General features: G+C 35.5%; 2 protein-coding genes and 1 pseudogene across 3 annotated transcripts; 1 reads left to right on the plus strand and 2 right to left on the minus strand.

Moving 5' to 3' along the window:
• Positions 1-908: 908 nt before the first annotated feature.
• Positions 909-6,767, plus strand: LOC128232685 (uncharacterized; annotated as a pseudogene).
• LOC128232684 (uncharacterized) lies at positions 6,764-13,833 on the minus strand. Of its 2 annotated transcripts, XM_052946384.1 has the most exons (9): positions 13,696-13,833; positions 13,379-13,419; positions 12,789-12,862; positions 12,276-12,367; positions 11,976-12,081; positions 11,303-11,416; positions 10,852-11,060; positions 8,478-8,679; positions 6,921-8,123 (listed from the first exon to the last, which is right to left on the minus strand). In XM_052946384.1, the coding sequence occupies exons 2-8, from the start codon at positions 13,417-13,419 to the stop codon at positions 8,512-8,514; spliced, it is 804 nt and encodes a 267-aa protein (XP_052802344.1). In that variant the 5' UTR covers positions 13,696-13,833; the 3' UTR covers positions 6,921-8,123; positions 8,478-8,511. The 2 variants fall into 2 exon arrangements, with proteins under 2 accessions (XP_052802343.1, XP_052802344.1); XM_052946383.1 differs by having other exon boundaries at positions 6,764-8,679.
• On the minus strand, positions 13,477-14,555 carry LOC128231063 (mitochondrial translation release factor in rescue-like). Its single transcript, XM_052943484.1, has 4 exons — positions 14,513-14,555; positions 14,162-14,283; positions 13,696-13,906; positions 13,477-13,484 (listed from the first exon to the last, which is right to left on the minus strand). Exons 1-4 carry the CDS (start codon positions 14,553-14,555, stop codon positions 13,477-13,479), a joined length of 384 nt encoding a protein of 127 aa, XP_052799444.1.
• Positions 14,556-20,144: the final 5,589 nt, after the last annotated feature.

Here is a 20,144-nt window from a genome sequence, read left to right on the forward strand (position 1 = left end):
GCCAAATAAACTCTTGAAACTCTTGGTAGAAGTACGTTCACTTTCTTTCTTTGCGTGTGCAAGCTATCAATACGCTCCAACTACATCAAACAGGAAAACAGAGCTTTCTTTGAAAGATTGTTGAAGGTTCAACTTGCTATGCCTCAGAGGATAGCTGAGCTTTTCAGTAAGAGCATAGAGGTGTAGGCATTAAATTAACTATCGTATCTTTCAACAACAACCCGGTCCACTCGTCAGCTATTAACTATACAATACGTCAAAGCTGGGCCTTTCGGTGGTTAGTTAATATTTTAGACAAGCAACTATACAAAGTTCAAGTTGATTAATATCAATTATTCATTGTTGTTTACTATTTGGTAACTGCATCTCGAATGACTGATGGTGTTAGTAGTTTATACTCCGGGTCCCGGCGTGAGCACATTGAAGGGTCCCAGAGTGACAGTTCAACCGCCGAACACCTATCCTGGCCAGACTATCTGGCGGGTAACCAGTGCTAGGTGCCTTCACCTCTGCACGCCGAACTAACAACTTCTGTACATGCCAGTGTCAGTATAGCAAATATATTTTAATATCATCGTACCATAACTTCTATTTGAATGATATCAAATGAATGAAAACATATGTATTAAATCGTTTGTACTTCATTGTGGATTTCCTTCTGCAAAATTGGATTTCACTTCTACATGTACTTCGATTACCGCATCTTTTTTAAGTTTCAATAACTTTGTCATTTTCATTAAAATTTGGAATGTAAACTCTCTATAAAGCATAGTCAAATATGTGTACAATGAAAACAAGGTGAAAAATAAATTAATTATGGGCGGGTTGCACTTTTCATGTGTGTTTCACGTGATTTCCACTGGATTCCTGTATCACGCCGCAACCGGTTTCACAAACCACACAGTCAAGCGAGCATGCGAATAAAAATGGCAGCCTCCATGCGCAAATTGATGTTTGTCTTGAGGGAAAGCCAATTGCGAAGTTCAATGGTGAGAAGCTATTCAAGACGACAACAGAAGGGAACAAGAGTAACATTAACACCGTCTGAAGATATCCAAAAGTTATCTCAGAAGAAAACATTCATTGATCCTCGTAATAACCCTTTTATTGCGTACAACCCTGTTGATCCTGTTCAAAGAAGTATGACAAAGTTTGCTAACAAAACTTATGCAAATGAGAAAACTAAATCAAATGAAAAGAAAAATGTTCATAGAACAGCAAACGATATTAAGCAACCTGTGGAAGTGGAAGAGGTACAGAAAAATCTGAAACATAAAAAAACACGCAAAAATACACCTGCGAGAAAGCGTGAACACATTGAAATGCAAAACAAACCTAACAGCGATGACCACAGTAAAGAGCGGAATAGAGAGGATAACGTGGAATACAAATGGCTAGAAAAGGGTGATAGAACATTGAGGTCAGTTTTTAAACTAATTTTCAAACTTAAAGCACAAGGTCGCAAGCCCTGCACTGCTAAAATTGTCTATGGGTTTGTTCAAATTTTACACAGCAGCCTTGTTTTGTTTTTTTAAATGCCAAGCACTAAAGTAAAAGTGATAGGACATTGAGGTCAGTTTTCAAAATTAAAGCACAAGGCTGCAAGCCCTGCACTGTTAAAATTATCTATGGGTTTGTTTAATTTTACACAGTAGCCTTGTTTATTTTTTTTTAAATGCCAAGCGCTAAAGTAAGAATTTGGGCTTGTTCATCTGAAAGGCTAAATTCCATGTGTATGAGGTAACGCTTAATTTTTTTTACTAACTTCTTTTCAAAATGGTATAGTAGACCACAGTAAATCTTTTAGCATTCACCAACCATTTAATATTTTTGTGCTTTCTGCTATTAAATACACAGTTTCAATCTTGTTATCAGTAATTAATATTTTCCGTAAATGCATTATTTAGTAAGTACTTAAAAGGTTTATCAGGCAAAAATGATATTTGTGTATGTATTGATTTTGAATAACAGGGTCACTTTAAGCTACATTGCTTTATTTTATTTTTAGTGTGGAATTGAGCTGAAATCTGGCCTTAAGACAGGCCCAGAAAATACATGAATACATAGCAAATAATAAAGAAATAATATAATGTGTATTTCAAAAATACTTATGTTGAAAACAGGCTATGACTTTGCTTTGCCTGTTTTATATTTAGATTTTGAAAAAGTTGTGTGTGTTTGTATTTTGAATTTATACCATTTCAGCACCATTCTTGTTCACGCTAAGTCAAAGAAAGGCCTAAGTGAAGGACTTATAGTGATAGAAGGCAAGGAAACTGTGCTCAGAGCTCTCCATCTGGGGGTCAAGCTTAAGTACCTGTTCTTCAGCAGTGCTCAAAAAGTTGATTTTTTGAAATCCATTGATTATTCAGATGCGTCTGTGTACAAAACAAGCTTCAAAGAATTGAAACTCTGGACAGATCTTAAAGACCCTGAAGGCTTTATAGGTAAAGTTTACAAGTTGATTTCAAGTCTATGACTCCATTGGACGAAGAAGGCTATTTTTAGCTCATTTTTTTCGTTGAAAAAAGTCTGGGTATTGTGATAGCCTTGTTGCTGTCAACATCATGGTGAAAACCTTTAGCTTAGGCCAATTTATTAAATTATAATTAATTAAAGTTATTATGAGTATTTGTACACGTGTTGCCAAATGGTTTATAAGATGGCCGTATACTGTGTATGTGATGTAGGTGTGTTTGAGATGCCAGAGGAGGGGACAGCAATGCAGCATGTGTCTCACACAGTGCCTGTATCTCTCATCTTTGATAGAGTTACGGACCCTGAACAACTCGCTATGCTGCTTAACACTGCAGCAGGAATTGGATGCCAGCAAATCATAGCGACTCGAGGTAAATTTTAAGGGGTTTTGGCTAGTTTTTCTCACATTTGTAGGCACTAGCTTATGTTAAGCATTTATTCTCTGAGCAGAAACTACTGATTTAGTGATCATAGCACTGAGGTCATGAGTTATAATAGATATTTAGCTCCAATATGGAAAGTTATTCTACTCACCCTAGTATTGTTTGGTTACAGCTGAGAAATAATCAATAATGGACATGAAATTTGTACTTTTGGACTGGAGACGAACAAACAGTGACCTTGGCCTTAGACATACTGATCTCAAAATCAATATGGGTTATTTACTAGTCATAGCCAACTGGCATACCAAGTAAGAAGTTTATACATGCAAGCCTTCATAAGTTTTTGAGCGGAAACTGTTTTTTTCACCTCAAGGTCACTTCAACCTTGACCTTGAACCTACTGATCTCAAAATCAAAAACGATTATCTACTAGTCATGTTCAACTAACATACCAAGATAAAAGTTCCTGGGTGCAAGTGTTCTTTAGTTATTGTGCATAAATGGAGGAGACAATAAAATTTCTTTCTTGCATAAAATGCAAATTTTCCCCTTTATTATTTGCTTCGAAAATTCTGGTTAAGATTTTGCATGATGTAAGCACTGGTAATAAATATCTCAGCAACTGCTTGATGTATTCACTATTGCATTGAGATCTTATACAAAAGTTCTCCACCATCAAACCTTGAATAATCAAGTTGAATAACTCTATATTGTATATAATGAAAATGATGTCCCTTAATTATTTGTTTAGAAATTCTGATCAAGGTTTTGCATGTAATCACATTTAAGTCAATATCTTAGCAACTGCTTTATATATTGCAATAAAACTTTGGACAGGTGTTTCCAACTATTTAACCTACATAATTAATCCAGGTCAACTGTTGGATAACGCTATTTTGCATATTATGCAAATGATGGCCCTTTATTATTTATTAAAGAAATCTGGTTAAGGTTTTACATGTTAGCAGTCAATATCTCAGCAACTACTCAACATCAATCCCATTAATTATTCAAGTTAGATAACTATCTTGCTTGTAAAACAAATTTTGCTGCTTTATTGTTGGACTTAGGCATATAAACACATAAAAGTAAAAAAAAAATCAGCAACTACTTGATATATTGCATTGAAACTTTATATGATCAAGTAAGATAATTCTATCTTTTATTTTATATAATGCAAATTTTGCCCCTTTTTTATTAAACTGAAATTCTGGTTAAGGTTCTGCATGAAGTACACATCATGTACTGAATTGAAACTGCATGCAAGGATTCTCAACCATCCATCATGCTTAATTAATCGAGTTAAGATCACTTTGTTTTGCCAATTGTGACCAATGCATGTTAATCAAATCTTTGCTATCCTTAAGGCTTAAACTTAAAAGAGGGGAAATAGTCAAGCATCAAGCTGTCTCTGTGACAGCTCTTGATAGTTATCTAATTCCATGGCTATTTAGTCTTATACTTAAAGGAGATAGCTTCATGGTTGTTCTTTCAACTCATTCATTCTGAAACTTCAGATTGTTGCAGTATGTGGCATGCAGATGTTTTGCGTCAGTCGGACCTGGCTCCCTTGAGGATACCCACATATTGTGAGGTCCCCTGGAACAAACTGCCGGCCCTTCTGCCTGGTGGAGAGCAGATGAGGGTCCTCGTGGCAGACAGCTCACAGGTGAGCGAAGGAAATTGTAAATATCAGAAAAGACATTAACATTTATAAATGCATGTCTTATGGATGGTTGTTTCCCTTATTAGCTCGACTACTCGAAGAATAAGGAGAGCTATACTACTCACCCAAGCGTTGGCGTTGGCGTCACACCTTGGTTAAGGTTTTGCGTGCAAGCACACATAGGTTAATATCTCAGCAACTACCTGAGGTATTGCATTTAGACTTGATACAATAGTACTTAACCATCCAAACTACTTAATTAACCAAGTTAGATAAGTCTAGTTTGCATTTAATGTAAATAATAGGGCTTTATTATTTGACTTAGAAATTCTGGTTAAGGATTTGCGTGCAAGCACACATATGTTAATATCTCAGCAACTACTTGATGGATTGCATTGAGACTTCATACAATGGTACTCAACCATCCAACCTACTTAATTAACCAAGTTAGATAACTCTAGTTTGCATTTAATGCAAATAATTGCCCTTTATTATTTGACTTAGAAATTCTGGTTAAGGTTTTGTGTGCAAGCACACATAGGTTAATATCTCAGCAACTACTTGAGGTATTGCATTGAGACTTTATACAATGGTACTCAACCATCCAATCCACTTAAATAACCAAGTGAGATAACTGTAGTTTGCATTAAATTCAAATAATGGCCCCTTTTTCTTTTTTATTTGACAGAAATTCTGGTTAAGGTTTTGCATGTTACCACTTTTAAGTCAATACCTCAGCGAATACATCATGTATTGCATTGAATTTTACACACAGGCTCCCAACCATTTAACCTTCTTATTTAATCAAGTAAGATAACTCTATCTTTCATATTATATTTATATATTTTTTGCCCCTTTATTATGCGACTTAGAAATTCTGGTTAAGGTCTTGCATGTTAGCACACATTGGATAATATCCCAGCAACTACTTGATGTATTGCATTGATACTTTATACAATGGTATTCAACCACCCAACCTAATTGAATAACCAAGTTAGATAACTGTATTTTGCAAATAATGGCCCTTTATTATTAGACTTAAAAATTATGGTTAAAATTTTGCATGTAACCACATTTATGTTAATATCTCAGCACATCATGTATTGCAGTGAAATCTAATCTAACAGTGATCCATGCATGTTTCGCCAAAACTTTCCCTACACTGAAAAGCGGCATAATAGTCGAGCGCGCTGTCTCTGTGACAGCTCTTGTTTACAGTCAATGTAGTTCTTATATTTGTAAGTTCATGATGACTTTGGTCATCATTAATTTGGAAACCTTGTGATGTATTTACTGGTTCTTGAATGATGTTTTAATAAAGTTGTTTGTTTCACCTTCTGATCATTATTTAAGGCATTAATAATCTATAACTGTAGAAAATAGTTACTGACACTTGCAGGGGGTCATAGGCGCCATATTGAGGGTAGTGTGGACGTTGTGTCACGCCTGGAGGAGCTCTACCAGGAAGGGCTTGAAGAGGACGTCACCACAGATACAACCAGCACTGACAGTACTGACACAGATATACAACACAAGTCAACTATAAACTATAAAGTGAAAAAACGCAAAAGTATATTAGACAGTATTGAGAGTGATGTTTCATACAGTGATGAAACAATGTTAAATTTGTACAATAAGGCACCTTTAAACATTGTGAACAGTGATGGCCTGGATGTGCGGCCCGGGGACCATGTTGTGCTTGTGGTGAGTGGAGGGGGCTATCTGGCCCCACAGACCCGCAAGCTGGTGTATGACAGTTACGGTCATTATGTTAGTGTCCCAGGGCAGCAGGCTAGCTTCGCCCTCTCTGTGACAGGCAGCATTATCCTGTATGAACTGGCCAACAAGCTGAGAACAGAGCACAGCCTGCAAAAACAGACTTTTGCTTCTGCCGAATAGATAATGTGTTCATAATGTTAATTTTGGTTTAAAGCTATTTTTTGCTTGTTTTTGTTTAAGCCATTAATTTGTGAATGAATTTCTTCCAAATAAGTTCTGACAAAGAACTTGATTGCTATGGAAACATTTGTTTGTAATTGTTCTAAATCCTTAAGGAAATGATAGGACAATATCATTTTCATTCGAAGATATAGTATAACACTTTTTAAAAGACATTTATATTGGGCATATTTCTCCAATTATTATCTTATTTGCTTAAGAATTATATTTGATGTCCAAATCTGTGCATCCTGTCTGGGTTTTTTTTACTGAATTTAAAAAAATAAAAGTGTTTGTGTTAATTTTGCATTATTTATTCTAAAACTAGTATGAGTACAGTATATCACAGATACAAATATATCATAATACCTGGTACATCAGTTCATAGTGGTAAAACATAACAAACAGCATAGTTATTTAATAAATACATAGAGAAAAATAGTTTGTTTCAGTGTAAGATCACAATATGTTTCACCGAGTAAACATCAAAAGCTCTACTTCACAAGTGCTCTACTTCACAAGCTCTACTTCACAAGTGCTCTACTTCACAAGTGCTCTACTTCACAAGTGGTGTAGCAAATAGTGGAATATTCACTTCCAGTGTTCATAAGGTGAATAAGGTGAAATTCATTGTGTTCGTACACTGAAATAGACAATGTTTCTTTTTATTATATATCTAGAAAGGATATTAAAGACATTTAATTGTAGATTCTCATTAAAGATCACCAAATTAGAGCAAATTAACATCAGTCACAACTGACCGCTCAAACTGAGACCCAGCCCTGTGCACACTGAGGTTTGGTTTGGAATTGAGAGCAAGTTAATATGTAAAAACAGTGAGAAATATATTGAAATTTTCACTGTTTGAAACATTGATTTCACTAATTAATATCTACAAACCACCATGAAGCATGTAATAAATAAAAATCTAAATGAATTCTGGTATGAATATGACATCTTTGCCTAAACATAAAAATCAGTGAATTTTTTTTAAAATATTTTTTCCGCCTGTGCCTTCCCCAAATTAGCGACTTTAGCGGGTTATCTGCCCCAAATCCCACTATAGGTGGCGCTGCTGTCGAGTAGGTCCTTTATCCGGGTATCCTCGGATCTTATCAATGCATCCACGCCATTGTTGTTTACCCAAGCGTTTGACAGTTATACATTGAAAGTGATTAATCATGCCTGAAACAACTTGTGTTGTACCATTTTGTTCACGAAAAGGACGTCATAAGTTTCCGAAGGACAAAGCCCGACGAGATGCATGGGTGCACGCAATTAAAAGGGGAAAATCGAAGTTCGAAATGTGGTCACCTACGAAGTACTCGTATATCTGTGAGAATCATTTCACGGGAGATGATTACCACTCTGAGACGTATTCTGCTGAGAATAATGCGTTTGTATATGTTTTAATTCATTATAAATATAAAAGATTTCAATGCAAATAAGAAATAGCAGCCCTAATTTGCGCACTGACCATATATACAATATACATGTCAAGGAACTAAATCAGTAAATGTACAATGCAGTCCGTATGTGTATCTTTCGAATCTGTTCTTAATGGCTCTCAGTTATTTTCCGCATACCAGAATTTTGTCAGATTATGTAGTGACTCTGCAACCCCCTCTCCCTGTTTTCTCATTTCCCCTTTTATCCTCCTGTAATGTGGGTGGGGGTGGGGGTGGTAAAAAGTCCAAATTAGGAAAAATACAAAGCAGATCAAAATAGCAAATATAATGGGAATTATACATCTTTTCACCTTTTTATACATACTTTATGCTGAGAAAGAGTTAGTCTTGTCAAGAATTTGTTTATTTTTCAAGAAATTTATTGAATTTTCATTAAAAGGCAGTAAATTACACCCAAAAAATCACTGAAAATACTAAAATTTGAGTTGATAAAAAATATTACCATTTAACTACATAGTGTTCTTGGAGTACAAGAAAAAAAAATCTAATTTCTATTGCATTATCAAAAACTAAAATCAAATTTTCCATTGAGCAAAACCTTACTACGGTATGTGTGAAGAGAGTACATGCCCCATGGTTATTTGATAGTCTGTATAGAGAAGACTTGGTGCTGTGTTTTCCTGTTGTATGAAGAAACAGTTGTGGCCCCAATCACCATGTTACCCTTCACAACACCGTCCAAGTAACACTGTGTGAAGAAACGATTCGCATCTGTGATGTCTGGGTCTTTAACATACTCCTCAAGCTGAAAAAAAAATGTATGAGTGAAAATTAGAACAACCACAAGTCATGCAGGAGAATAGTGGTTATATAGTTATTAAGAGATTTCTTAACAAGTATTTCACATTGACCATCTTTATAATTACCTTTCTGAAGCATGCATATACAGTGTGTGTTCAAGTGATACTGCGCAACAAACAAAAATCCCATCAAAGTATGGGGTAGCCATCAGAGATTTGTAAGCAATTACATTCATTAGAAAAGGCCATAGTGTCCATTCTAAACATTTCTGTATAGATTTGACAATTGGCATGAGAACATACCACCGGCACCCTGATATGAATAATATTGTACCATGTGGATAGTGTTTTTGTCTTGACATCAACACCAGGGGCCTTGCTGTGTAAAAAGTAGGCCAATAATACTACAATGGTCAGTTTCTAGCTATTTTCAAGCAAAACATTTTAGTTATTAATCATGAGATATATATTTTTCTTAAATATCTGTTCTGAAAGATTACCACTAGCATAGTCAATCTAATGACCTTGACCTGTTAATCAGAAAATCAGAGTTTCAACAGGATCTTCAGGTCACGACTAACCTCACCACCAAGTTTTGAGGATCATATGTCCAAATGCTTTCTTCTTTTTATATTGATCGGAATAGGTTTTTGTGTGCAAGGTCGCTGTGACCTTGACCTGCTGAACTCAAGAGCAATAGGAGTCATGACCAACATACCTCCCTACCAAGTTTGAGGACTTTGGGCTCCAAAATATTTGAGTAACAATTGGACAAGCTTTTTGTGTTCAAGATCACCATGACCTTTTACCTACTGACTTAGCGGTCATCTACTGGTCATGACCAACCTCCCAAGCATAGTCTATTTATCATCTTGACAAGGTTTGGACTATTGACGGACAGTTCGACCAACCAACATGTGCAAGGGTATATGAACCTGCTTCTTCAAAGGGGGCCATAATAATCCTGGGCTATTATTACTTGTACCTATTGACTGTTTCAAAAACTGTAAAACCTTGGTTTTGGGGTATTTTTTTTCCTTTCAAATGTTATCGAACTTGGCTTAACTGTGTCAAATCAGATCTTTCTCTAAATGGCAAAACTTTTTGAGTTCAATAGGGTTTTATAAATTTACTCAAAACGTCCGCATTTAAACAGGAATTTTCCATTATGAATCTAGCCTTCATTTTGAACAGTAAATGAATATTTGAATATTCGATCGAACATTTGGTATTAGAATGTCAAAATCGGTATTCGAATATTCGATGTTTTTGTTCAATTAATAAATTAATAAACGTTTTGCCTACAACTGTGTTCTTCGTCTGTCTTGCTTTTACAACGATTGGCCCCTAATGCCAGAGCCCTAATGCCAGAGGTGTGAACTTGTTGACACTATACACGCGTCATATCAGATATATCGTCAGGAACTATAAACAGTCCCCGTAATTTTGCATTTACTGGCTATTAGACAAGTGACATTAAACACATTCCAATTTTTTTGGTACATTTAAATGACCATGCCAATTAAGGGTTTAAGAGATCGGCCTACCAATGTGTTGTCTTCACTGCTAATCAAGTTTGCGATATTGCTCAAATTGCCTTGATGATACGAAGGACATGTGCTAGTTATGTGCTTTAAACTGTTTTCCGTGTTTCAATATAACACTCTTGTCTTGAAGCGTAACTGTATGGTTTAGCGTTTAAGGATATATGTCCTGTATTGTTGTACACTACATAAGGCAAAATCAACTTTCGGCCATGGTGTCGTTTTCTATAAATATATTTCGTAAATATCAATCCCAGAACGAGGCTGCAATTCACATGTTGGCGCATATCGTAATTCAACCCGGAAAATACGAAAATCTCTGATCTTATTTTGCATCATTTACAAATATGAACGCACAGGAATTGAAATAATTCGATTTTTTTTTAAATATATCAATTTTTCTTTGTATATATTCTGAAAATGGGAAATTCAGAGGCCAATTTGTAGAACAATAAGTGTCCGTCGCGTGTACGGGATACGACAAAGAAGGGTAACAGGGCCCCGACTATTACTTCAGTAAATAATAGTTTATTACAATTCTAAAAGGTTCATTTTGGTATATCAATTTTGCCATTTGTTTGCATCCCTAGTAAAAATGAACAGTCAAGATTTCTTTTGTGGTCTATCCCTTACATCAATCCATTTACAGTCCTTGATCTCTATATCGCATTTGTTGATCTCCTGCCCTGTCCTTGCGGGCCGCATTAGGCAGATGAAGTAGAAGTCTGAGCAGTTGTACCGGTAATGCAACTGGTGCCTGAAGGATATGACGCCCACAAACTCCACCTCTATACCAGTCTCCTCCCTCACCTCCCGCCGTGCAGCATCTGCTATCTCCTCACCTTGAAAACACAGGCTGACATGTTCTCAACTAGCCATAAAGGTTAAGGAGCATATGAAATAAATCAAGTAAACCTAGTAACCATGTGGTCAATCATGAAATCTTAAGATTTCTTTACTAACCCATGTTTATTCAATTGCTTTGCAGTCTACCTCTCAAGTAAACTCCATCTCAGTAACATAACAGAGACTGCTCCTTGTTGTTCAACCACTTTATAAACTTAGCATCTGAGGTAATTTATACCTTTATAAGCGTGTCCCCCGGGCAACTTCCACTTGGGGCTTTGGGTACCAGGATGGTACTTCTCTTGTATCACCAGCAGCTGGTTGTGTTCATTTACAACAAACCCCGCTACACCTGGAATACCCACTGATAGCTCATATCTACATGCAGATATTCTTGCATATGACATTCAGTAGTATACATCTTTCCTGATCTTTGTCCCTGCCTACTTTACAATTGTTGAAGAAAAGGCTCTCTTTGATAAAAAAGCCATGCCATCAGAAATTAATTTGGCCTATCAATTTTATTAATATCACTGCAAAAATTGTTTTACTAAGGGAGACACACTCCATTAATGCTACTGAAGTGCTAAATGTTTAGGATAACAATGAATTTATGATTTCATTCATTTTTTGTTACCGGGTAATAAATCTGTGGAGTTGACAAATGTTTGTGGATTTGGTGAGTCTCAAACCAACAACCAAATGATGCACTTGATCTTGGATTGCATTATTCAGTCAGGATGATACTTTTTTGTCTTGACACGAAACAAAATTTTGCCAGCTTTATACCCCATGGCTTTGGAACATAATACTTAAGAGCCATGGTTATCCGACAATGCCTAAATACAAAGTAGCATGGTCTAAAGAAGTCTACAAATACAATAAGCAAGTGTACAATTAAATGTACATACCAAGATACTGGTTGGCATACTCCGGGATCATGTCTGGTTCCGTGGTGGGCAGCCACTTGCTCATGATCACATACCCGGGTTGGGCATGATGGAAATCAAGTCCATACTGTAACATCCACATACATTCAGCAAGATTACCAACAAATTGAGATTTTAGTTTCAATACTGGTGAATTACATTTTTTCAATTCTCACACTTTCCACTTATATTTAATGACATTGTTGTTTGTCATTATAAAGTGTTTTTTTAACCCCTATTATCAAATAATTCTGAAGTACAAAGTAAAGAATAAACCCACACCTTTGCAAATACAGCTGTGAGGTGAGAATGTTCGAGTCTGATCTTGGCCCAGAATCCCCTCACACCCTCTTCCTGCCACCGCAGCAGTGCAACTGGAAACAACTAACATTTCTCAGCAGAGGTTTAATATTATTAATATGGGCTGAAGTTTACAAAGGAAATAAAATCAATATTGAATGTGAATAGTGTCTTGATCATTAAGCTAATAATATCCGCTATAATTAGAAAACACTGCCATCAATCACAAATATAAAATATGACACATCTTCCCATGGTGCTCTACAATTCTTTCTAATATAACACTGCCCTCTAAGTGTAACCTTGACCTTTGAGATAATAGTATGAATATATTGCATGACAGACCTTCCCATTGTGCACTACAATTCTGTGAATTTAAAAATCTACAAATAATACAGATTTGCTGAAACAAAAATGTAATGGACATACAGACAGACATATGCACTGACAGACTGCATGCTATTTCTAAATGCTCCCAGGGGCATAAAATGTTACCTTTTAGTTTTTCATGGTATTCATCTGTAGATGTGAAATCCTGTTTTTTAGTATCGAGGGTGTACCCTGAGAAACTACAAAATACAAGATGCTATAGCATACTAAATAACTTGAATCTAATGACATACGTAATGTATTTTAAAGTTATCAAATATTTTCTCAATTGCATTACTGCTCTACACCATTATTTACCTTAACAATTACAAAACTGACAAGAAATTTCAATCAACCTTTAACTTAGGGAGAAATAAATTTGCGAGAAACTTTAATAAAGTATATCGGAAATTTGTTAATATTTGGAGTCCATTTCTACCAACTCCTGAATTCTCTCCACAATGTTAATCAGATTCATTTATCAACATGTATGATGTGTCTGTGATACGAGACTGCGACTTAGTTAAGCCATGTATCGAAATGAGACTTTTGAATGAACAAGCCTCTATCCTTATACTAGTGCTTGCCATCAATTTGTTTAAAAAATAATATAAAATCAGGAGTATGAGCAAGCCCTTAATGCATTTTACCAGCGCAGGGCATGTATTAATTAAATTTAATTTATTTTTGACATTTTAAGCATCCTTTATACGTACCCATCTTTTTCTATTTTGAACCCTTCACTTTCAATTTTCATCTGTAAGAGAATATTTGATCATAAGTTTTTCAATTGTTGAACAATCTAACAAAACTCTTAAAAGTCTTAAAAATAATAAATCTCTAGGACAAAAATATCAGCATACCAAAGCTTTTAGCAGATTTTCATCGCTTTTTCATATTTTAACACCAATGGGCAAATTTCCTGAACTATTAAAGAAAGGGCGTTGTAGATAGTGTTGGTTGTCTGTCTTACTTAAAAGCCTGCATTGATAAATTTTAAAATAAGTACGAGAAAATATAAACTTTATATTACCTTTGGTTGTGAGTCCTTCTCGGCGCTTGAACTGTCTCTTCAGGTCCCTGATCTTCTCTGCCTTGTTTCCTGCCTTCAACTTCTTCTCTGCTCGATCTCTCTTGTTGATGGCGTCAAAACTGTTCTCCCCGTTGTATAGAATGTCCAGGTGGTATGCTAGTCTCTCACGGGCCTTTTTTCTGTTCTCAGACTGTGACCTTGTCTCATGACACTGTAAACAGTACATACTGATCTAGTTATAAACTGAACTGAAGACCGTGTAGCAACAGAAATATTTAATAAAATGTTTAAAAGAAAGCATAAATAATATAAAGCCAAAGTTCAATTTTTTTATGCATATTAGATACTTGAAAAAGTGAAACATCAAGTACAAAATATCATATATTTTCCCTTTCTAACAGCATTTTTCAAATGTTTCATATTTCTTTATTTAGATATCCTAGAAATTAATGCTATTAAAACAAACCTTGACAACAATGCCGGAGGGGATGTGTTTAAGCTGGACACAGTTGTTTGTCTTAGCGACAGACTGGCCACCCGGTCCACCACCTCGCATAAACTCCTCCTCTATGTCAGAATCGCGAACTTCTGGCCAATTGTATGTCTTTCTTGAGATATGCCTAGACACGCTAACACACACCACTGATGACCTGCATTTAAAATGAAAACGCCATTTTAGACAACAGACCAATAATTCACATTTCCATAGCCTGTAATGTTAAAAATAGAATGTTGACATGTGGCTTTTTCCAGCTGACTGAGCGATAATTGACATAAAACCTGGGAGTATGTTTATTGGTTCCAGATCAAACCATACCAGAAGGCGAGTAGTTCACAAACAGTCTCAATTTTAACCTCATTTTGGAAGTTAAAGCCACTGGTTATTATCAATTATGTGCTAGGGTTAAGCATCTCAGCATTTAACAACACTTTTCAACAGGTAAGAATTATTTGAAGTAAAATACCAGAAGTTTCTAGTTGTTCACAAAATCACATTTTACTTTTGCTCGGAATCCAAATTGCAGTGCAAATCCACATAAAAACACACACCATAAAACAAGAATACATGCAGGGAAGATGATTTTTTAGGTCTACTACTTTTTAATGCAGTTGACATTATACATCATTTTTAGTTGAACATTTACATTACAAACATATTAAAGATAGATACCACATGTTGTTTTCAAATCCAATAAAAGTAATGACAACAAAGCAGTTGTGGCTGGATTTTTTAATCCAAGGCAAATCTAACAATACTATATATTTTTTTTATACATGATATTTAAGTTATTGCAAATGTTATTTACTTTGTAATAAATAATTTCAGTTTAACTGTCAGATGAAGGTTGGCCAATATATTGTGTTATGACATGAATGAATTAGTATGCCCCTCTCAACAAAGTTAATTAGTTATTTTAAAGACAAAAAATATTATTCACTGGATCAGTTATACAACTTAAACACAGATCTGATACAAAAAACTCGCATCAGGACAAGATTCTGGTTTCGTTGTTAATTATAGGAAGAGTCCAATAAACTACTACTGTCAAACTTAAATTTGTCTCTTTTTGAACACCCTTTTGGAAGTATAATGATCTGATTTTGCACTATTTCAATAGAACAAAAAAAGTTAATCATACAAAAGAAAATATTCAGGTATTTCAAAAGACAGGAGAATATCTCAGATTTTTGTTTAAAAAAATGTCTGAGAACTTAAAATTAGCCTTATTTACAGATTTTCTCTTCCAAAAAATGGTGGATCTATCTAGAAAAAAATATGTGATGTATACAACAATACAATAATATCATTTAAAAACCTCAACATTAGAATATCAAAAAGAAGTTCTTATAGCAATGCGCATGCAAACCAGGTTTGTAATCCGAGATCTATATAGATATTGATGGAAAAAACAGTCCAAAGACTGTCACTGTAGTGTGTATGGGTAGGAACCAGCTGTCTGGTTAGCTTTGATGGTTAGAGTGCCTTGCTATTTGTGTGGCGGTCGTGGGGTCCAGCCCTACACCGGGCATACTTTTCCTCCCAGGTTTACTTAAATTGTGGCAGAGGTAAATGATAGGAGTGTCTCCACCCATTTATTGGGCGGAGGAGTATTTATTGGGTGGAGGAGTGTAGTGTGTAAGAACCAGCCACCCAGTTGGCTCAGATGGTAAGAGCGCTGTGCTAGTGTGTTGGCAGTTGTGGGTTAGAGCCCCACACTGGGCTCACTTTTCCTTCCAAGATTACTTTAACCTTATGACATTCCCATAGTTTCTAATTTTAAATATTTCAGCGATTTATAAACCACATGACATTGGTATGTTTGATTTGACTTTACCATTCTAACTTTTTTGCAACAAGACTAAGCGTTATTTTTCAAGAATTAACAGCATCCGATTTAGTCTTTTTAGACTATCTGCGCATGCGCGCAGGTAGTCTTAAGACCGCAAACTCCAAAGAACTACTTCTATGCATGTCGTTTTAACCCACTTTTTTTGTCTCAATGCGCTCTATGTTTAGTAGCAGAATGACGTCGAAACCATAAAAATAGATTATCCGAGTACAAGTTCTTGCTTGTTCGGCTATTTCCGCGCGGTATTTCTGTATTCCGGCATTTTATTTTTTAGCAGAATATAACTATTTATAGATCGTTATACTTATCAGATTAGTGTGGGTCAAAATAATAGATGCTCTGGTAGGAAGGTAACATACTGATATTCACTCTGAGTTCAGACCAACATGTTTTAGAAATTATTACCGACCGCAAGTGTACCATCGCCTGCAGGGTTTGTTATTATAACCTTGTGTGACCATGAAGCACGCTTTAATATTTGTAAGGGTGTGTTTCTAATATAACTTTTATGAGATAAGAAACAAAAATGATTGTCTGAAAGTCAATATAGTTGTATCCCAGGTTTCGCATTGCTAATGCTTCAAATACTATGATTTGCCTGCTATGCAAAAACAAAATACTATTCATTCTATGATTTTTAGGCATATACTTTTCTAATAAGATGGTCACATTTTTTGCGTAAAAGCTTCGTTCCAGTGTATTCTTGGCATAGTTTTGGACATTAGCCTTTCAATTTATTCTAACACACATTCCCTGATACGACAGTGAGTTATGCATACTTTTGATGAAGCAAAGTAGTTCGGATTTAACCTGTAAAACACCCAAAGAGTGCGAAGCATTCACAACAGCACTAGTATTATTTCTACAAATGTCAGATACTTACATAAAACATAAATAACATTTATTTATCAATAAAACTTGAAAAGGCACAATCATATTCCCATTCTTAGAACAGACAATTTACGATAATCTAGAAATAGTTTCAACTACATTAACTGACTGATTTTTAAAAAATAGTTTCTACATACATTAACTGACCACATAATTGCCCTCACCACGGGAAAACGACCATCTGATAAGCTCTGCATTTTCAATCGGATAGGAATTATTGCTTAAGTTATTTGTAAAAATAAAATCTTTTCCTTAAACAGTTAAAACGTGTATGTTCATACAACTTCCATAACGTATGATATATAATCAAAGCACTGAAAATCTTTAGAAGCGATTGAAAGGGGCATGCATTGTCAGGGGCGTAGCCAGCGTTAGCACTTACGCATGTGCGTAACATTAATTTGAAAAATTAAAGGTCGAGGGCTAAGCTAAAAATTGATATCAGAATAAAAGGAAGAGCAGCCAAAGAAAACGTTGCTTCCCTGTGATAGATCGCTTTCTGAGCCGAAATCAATCACTTGGTAACTACAAAGTCGGCAGCCTCGAACCTATTAATCCCTCCAAATACACCTCAGAGCTCAACATGTTCGATCCATTTTCCATTGTTTTCCACTGGGTAGACCTACCCCCGCCCCGAACCACCAACGGGCTACAGGGATATTCCCCATCCCACACCCTCCCCCTTTAGTGTGTAACATTCGGTAAAGTCTGGCTTCACCTCTGATTGTATCTTTAAATGCATGGGGATACGTCAACTTAAGTGATAAGCTGTGCATCTTGAATGGAATTATTGCTTAAGTTGTTTGTAAAAAAATGATTTTCCTTAAACAAAACGTGTATGTTCATTACAGGAAATGATATATGATGTATAATTGTATTTTCCTATCGTATGATATCTAATAAAAGCAACGAAAAATCTTTAGCATGCATTGTCACATTCAATACATGGGGAGGGGGGTTTACAACGATTGAAGTGACATTTACATAAACAAAATGACAAGATGCCATAAAATAGGTAAAGATGTTGTTGTTTCCTCGCCCAGTGTGGGCAAAAGCGCTCTTGGCCCTAGGCACATTTTTCACTTTTATCAATGTGCCCTTCACCCATTCCCATAGTTCAAATAAAATTTGCAGCTCTCACATATTTGCCCGCAAATAGTCTTTCAACGCCTCGCGCTTCGATTAGATTAGTTTGCACTTAAATTGGTTACTCTACCAACTTTAAAGCTCTTGAAGATGTCCTCAAAGCTAATTGAATCTTGAAAGTGTAGTTTTATTACTAGCTTACCGTGAAAACAAAGTTTTGATAATGAGGGGAAATGAGCCAGCCAGATAACACGCTCCCGATTGTGTCATTTATGTACTTTATCCAACAACCTTTCAAAGTAAATAGAACAATGTCAAAGACAATTTTACATATAAGGGAGGAAACTCTGGTACTTACAGTGCTATCATATATAAAGGTTACACGCTACTTCATTTTAATGTGGCGAAAGCGGTAGAGCTCGTTACTCATATTGCACAGCCTAAACACTTTGAACAGTTGACATCCCTTCACTTTATGAATATTGTGAGCTAACATCCATACACATTTTCCCTAAATTTCATTTGAGTATTGTCAGGCAATTTCCCTACATCTCACTTGAGTATTGTAAGGCAATATCCCTACATTTCATTTGAGCTTTGTCAGGCAATTTCCCTACATCTCATTTGAGTATTGATAGGCAATTTCCCTACATCTCATTTGAGTATTGTTAGGCAATATCACTACATTTCAATTGAGTATTGTCAGGCAATTTCCCTACATTTCAATTGAGTATTGTCAGGCAATTTCCCTACATTTCAACTGAGTATTGTTAGGCAATTTCCCTGCATTTCAACTGAGTATTGTTAGGCAATTTCCCTGCATTTCAATTGAGTATTGTTAGGCAATTTCCCTACATTTCAATTGAGTATTGTTAGGCAATTTATTGTTAGGCAATTTCCCTGCATTTCAACTGAGTATTGTTAGGCAATTTCCCTGCATTTCAACTGAGTATTGTTAGGCAATTTCCCTGCATTTCAATTGAGTATTGTCAGGCAATTTCCCTACATTTCAACTGAGTATTGTCAGGCAATTTCCCTGCATTTCAACTGAGTATTGTTAGGCAATTTCCCTGCATTTCAATTGAGTATTGTTAGGCAATTTCCCTACATTTCAATTGAGTATTGTTAGGCAATTTATTGTTAGGCAATTTCCCTGCATTTCAACTGAGTATTGTTAGGCAATTTCCCTGCATTTCAACTGAGTATTGTTAGGCAATTTCCCTGCATTTCAATTGAGTATTGTCAGGCAATTTCCCTACATTTCAACTGAGTATTGTCAGGCAATTTCCCTGCATTTCAACTGAGTATTGTTAGGCAATTTCCCTGCATTTCAATTGAGTATTGTTAGGCAATTTCCCTACATTTCAATTGAGTATTGTCAGGCAATTTCCCTGCATTTCAACTGAGTATTGTCAGGCAATTTCCCTGCATTTCAATTGAGTATTGTCAGGCAATTTCCCTACATTTCAATTGAGTATTGTTAGGCAATTTCCCTACATTTCAATTGAGTATTGTCAGGCAATTTCCCTACATTTCAATTGAGTATTGTCAGGCAATATCCCTACATTTCCATGAGTATTGTTAAGGAATTTCCTTTCAGTTCATTTGAATATTATAATTGTTTTGAAAACTGTTGTTGGAAGCTGCTTAGAACTTTGTAACTTTTTGCTAGTAGGTACATGTAGTTGGGAACTGAGCTTTCAGGAGACCCTAAATTTATTTTTGCTCTCATAATATAAATAGTTGCCAAAATCAACTATGCTCCTTTAAAATCCAATTTACATTTTGCAGTGTTGCGGTTTATTGAATTCACAAGAGCACTGAAGGCACTGACCTTTGAGCTTATAATATTAGAATCATTCACATTCTTTGTCCAGATTCGCTGTGAAAACTTCTGTTTAACCACCTGGCCAACTTTAAATTTGCAAAGGATTAGGCTGTTTCTCAAATCATAAAAATGTTCTTGTCAGAAATATTTGAAATAAACCCTTAATGTACAGGTAGTTTAACATGTGCATTGAAATTGCTTAAACTGTGACATGTTACATCAACAATGTCTATGTGACTAGACATTATCTGTTGGAGGAAGACTACCATAAAATGCATATAATTATAGGTAAA

Source organism: Mya arenaria, chromosome 4, assembly GCF_026914265.1.
Source record: "Mya arenaria isolate MELC-2E11 chromosome 4, ASM2691426v1".
Classification (NCBI taxonomy): Eukaryota; Metazoa; Mollusca; class Bivalvia; order Myida; family Myidae; genus Mya; species Mya arenaria.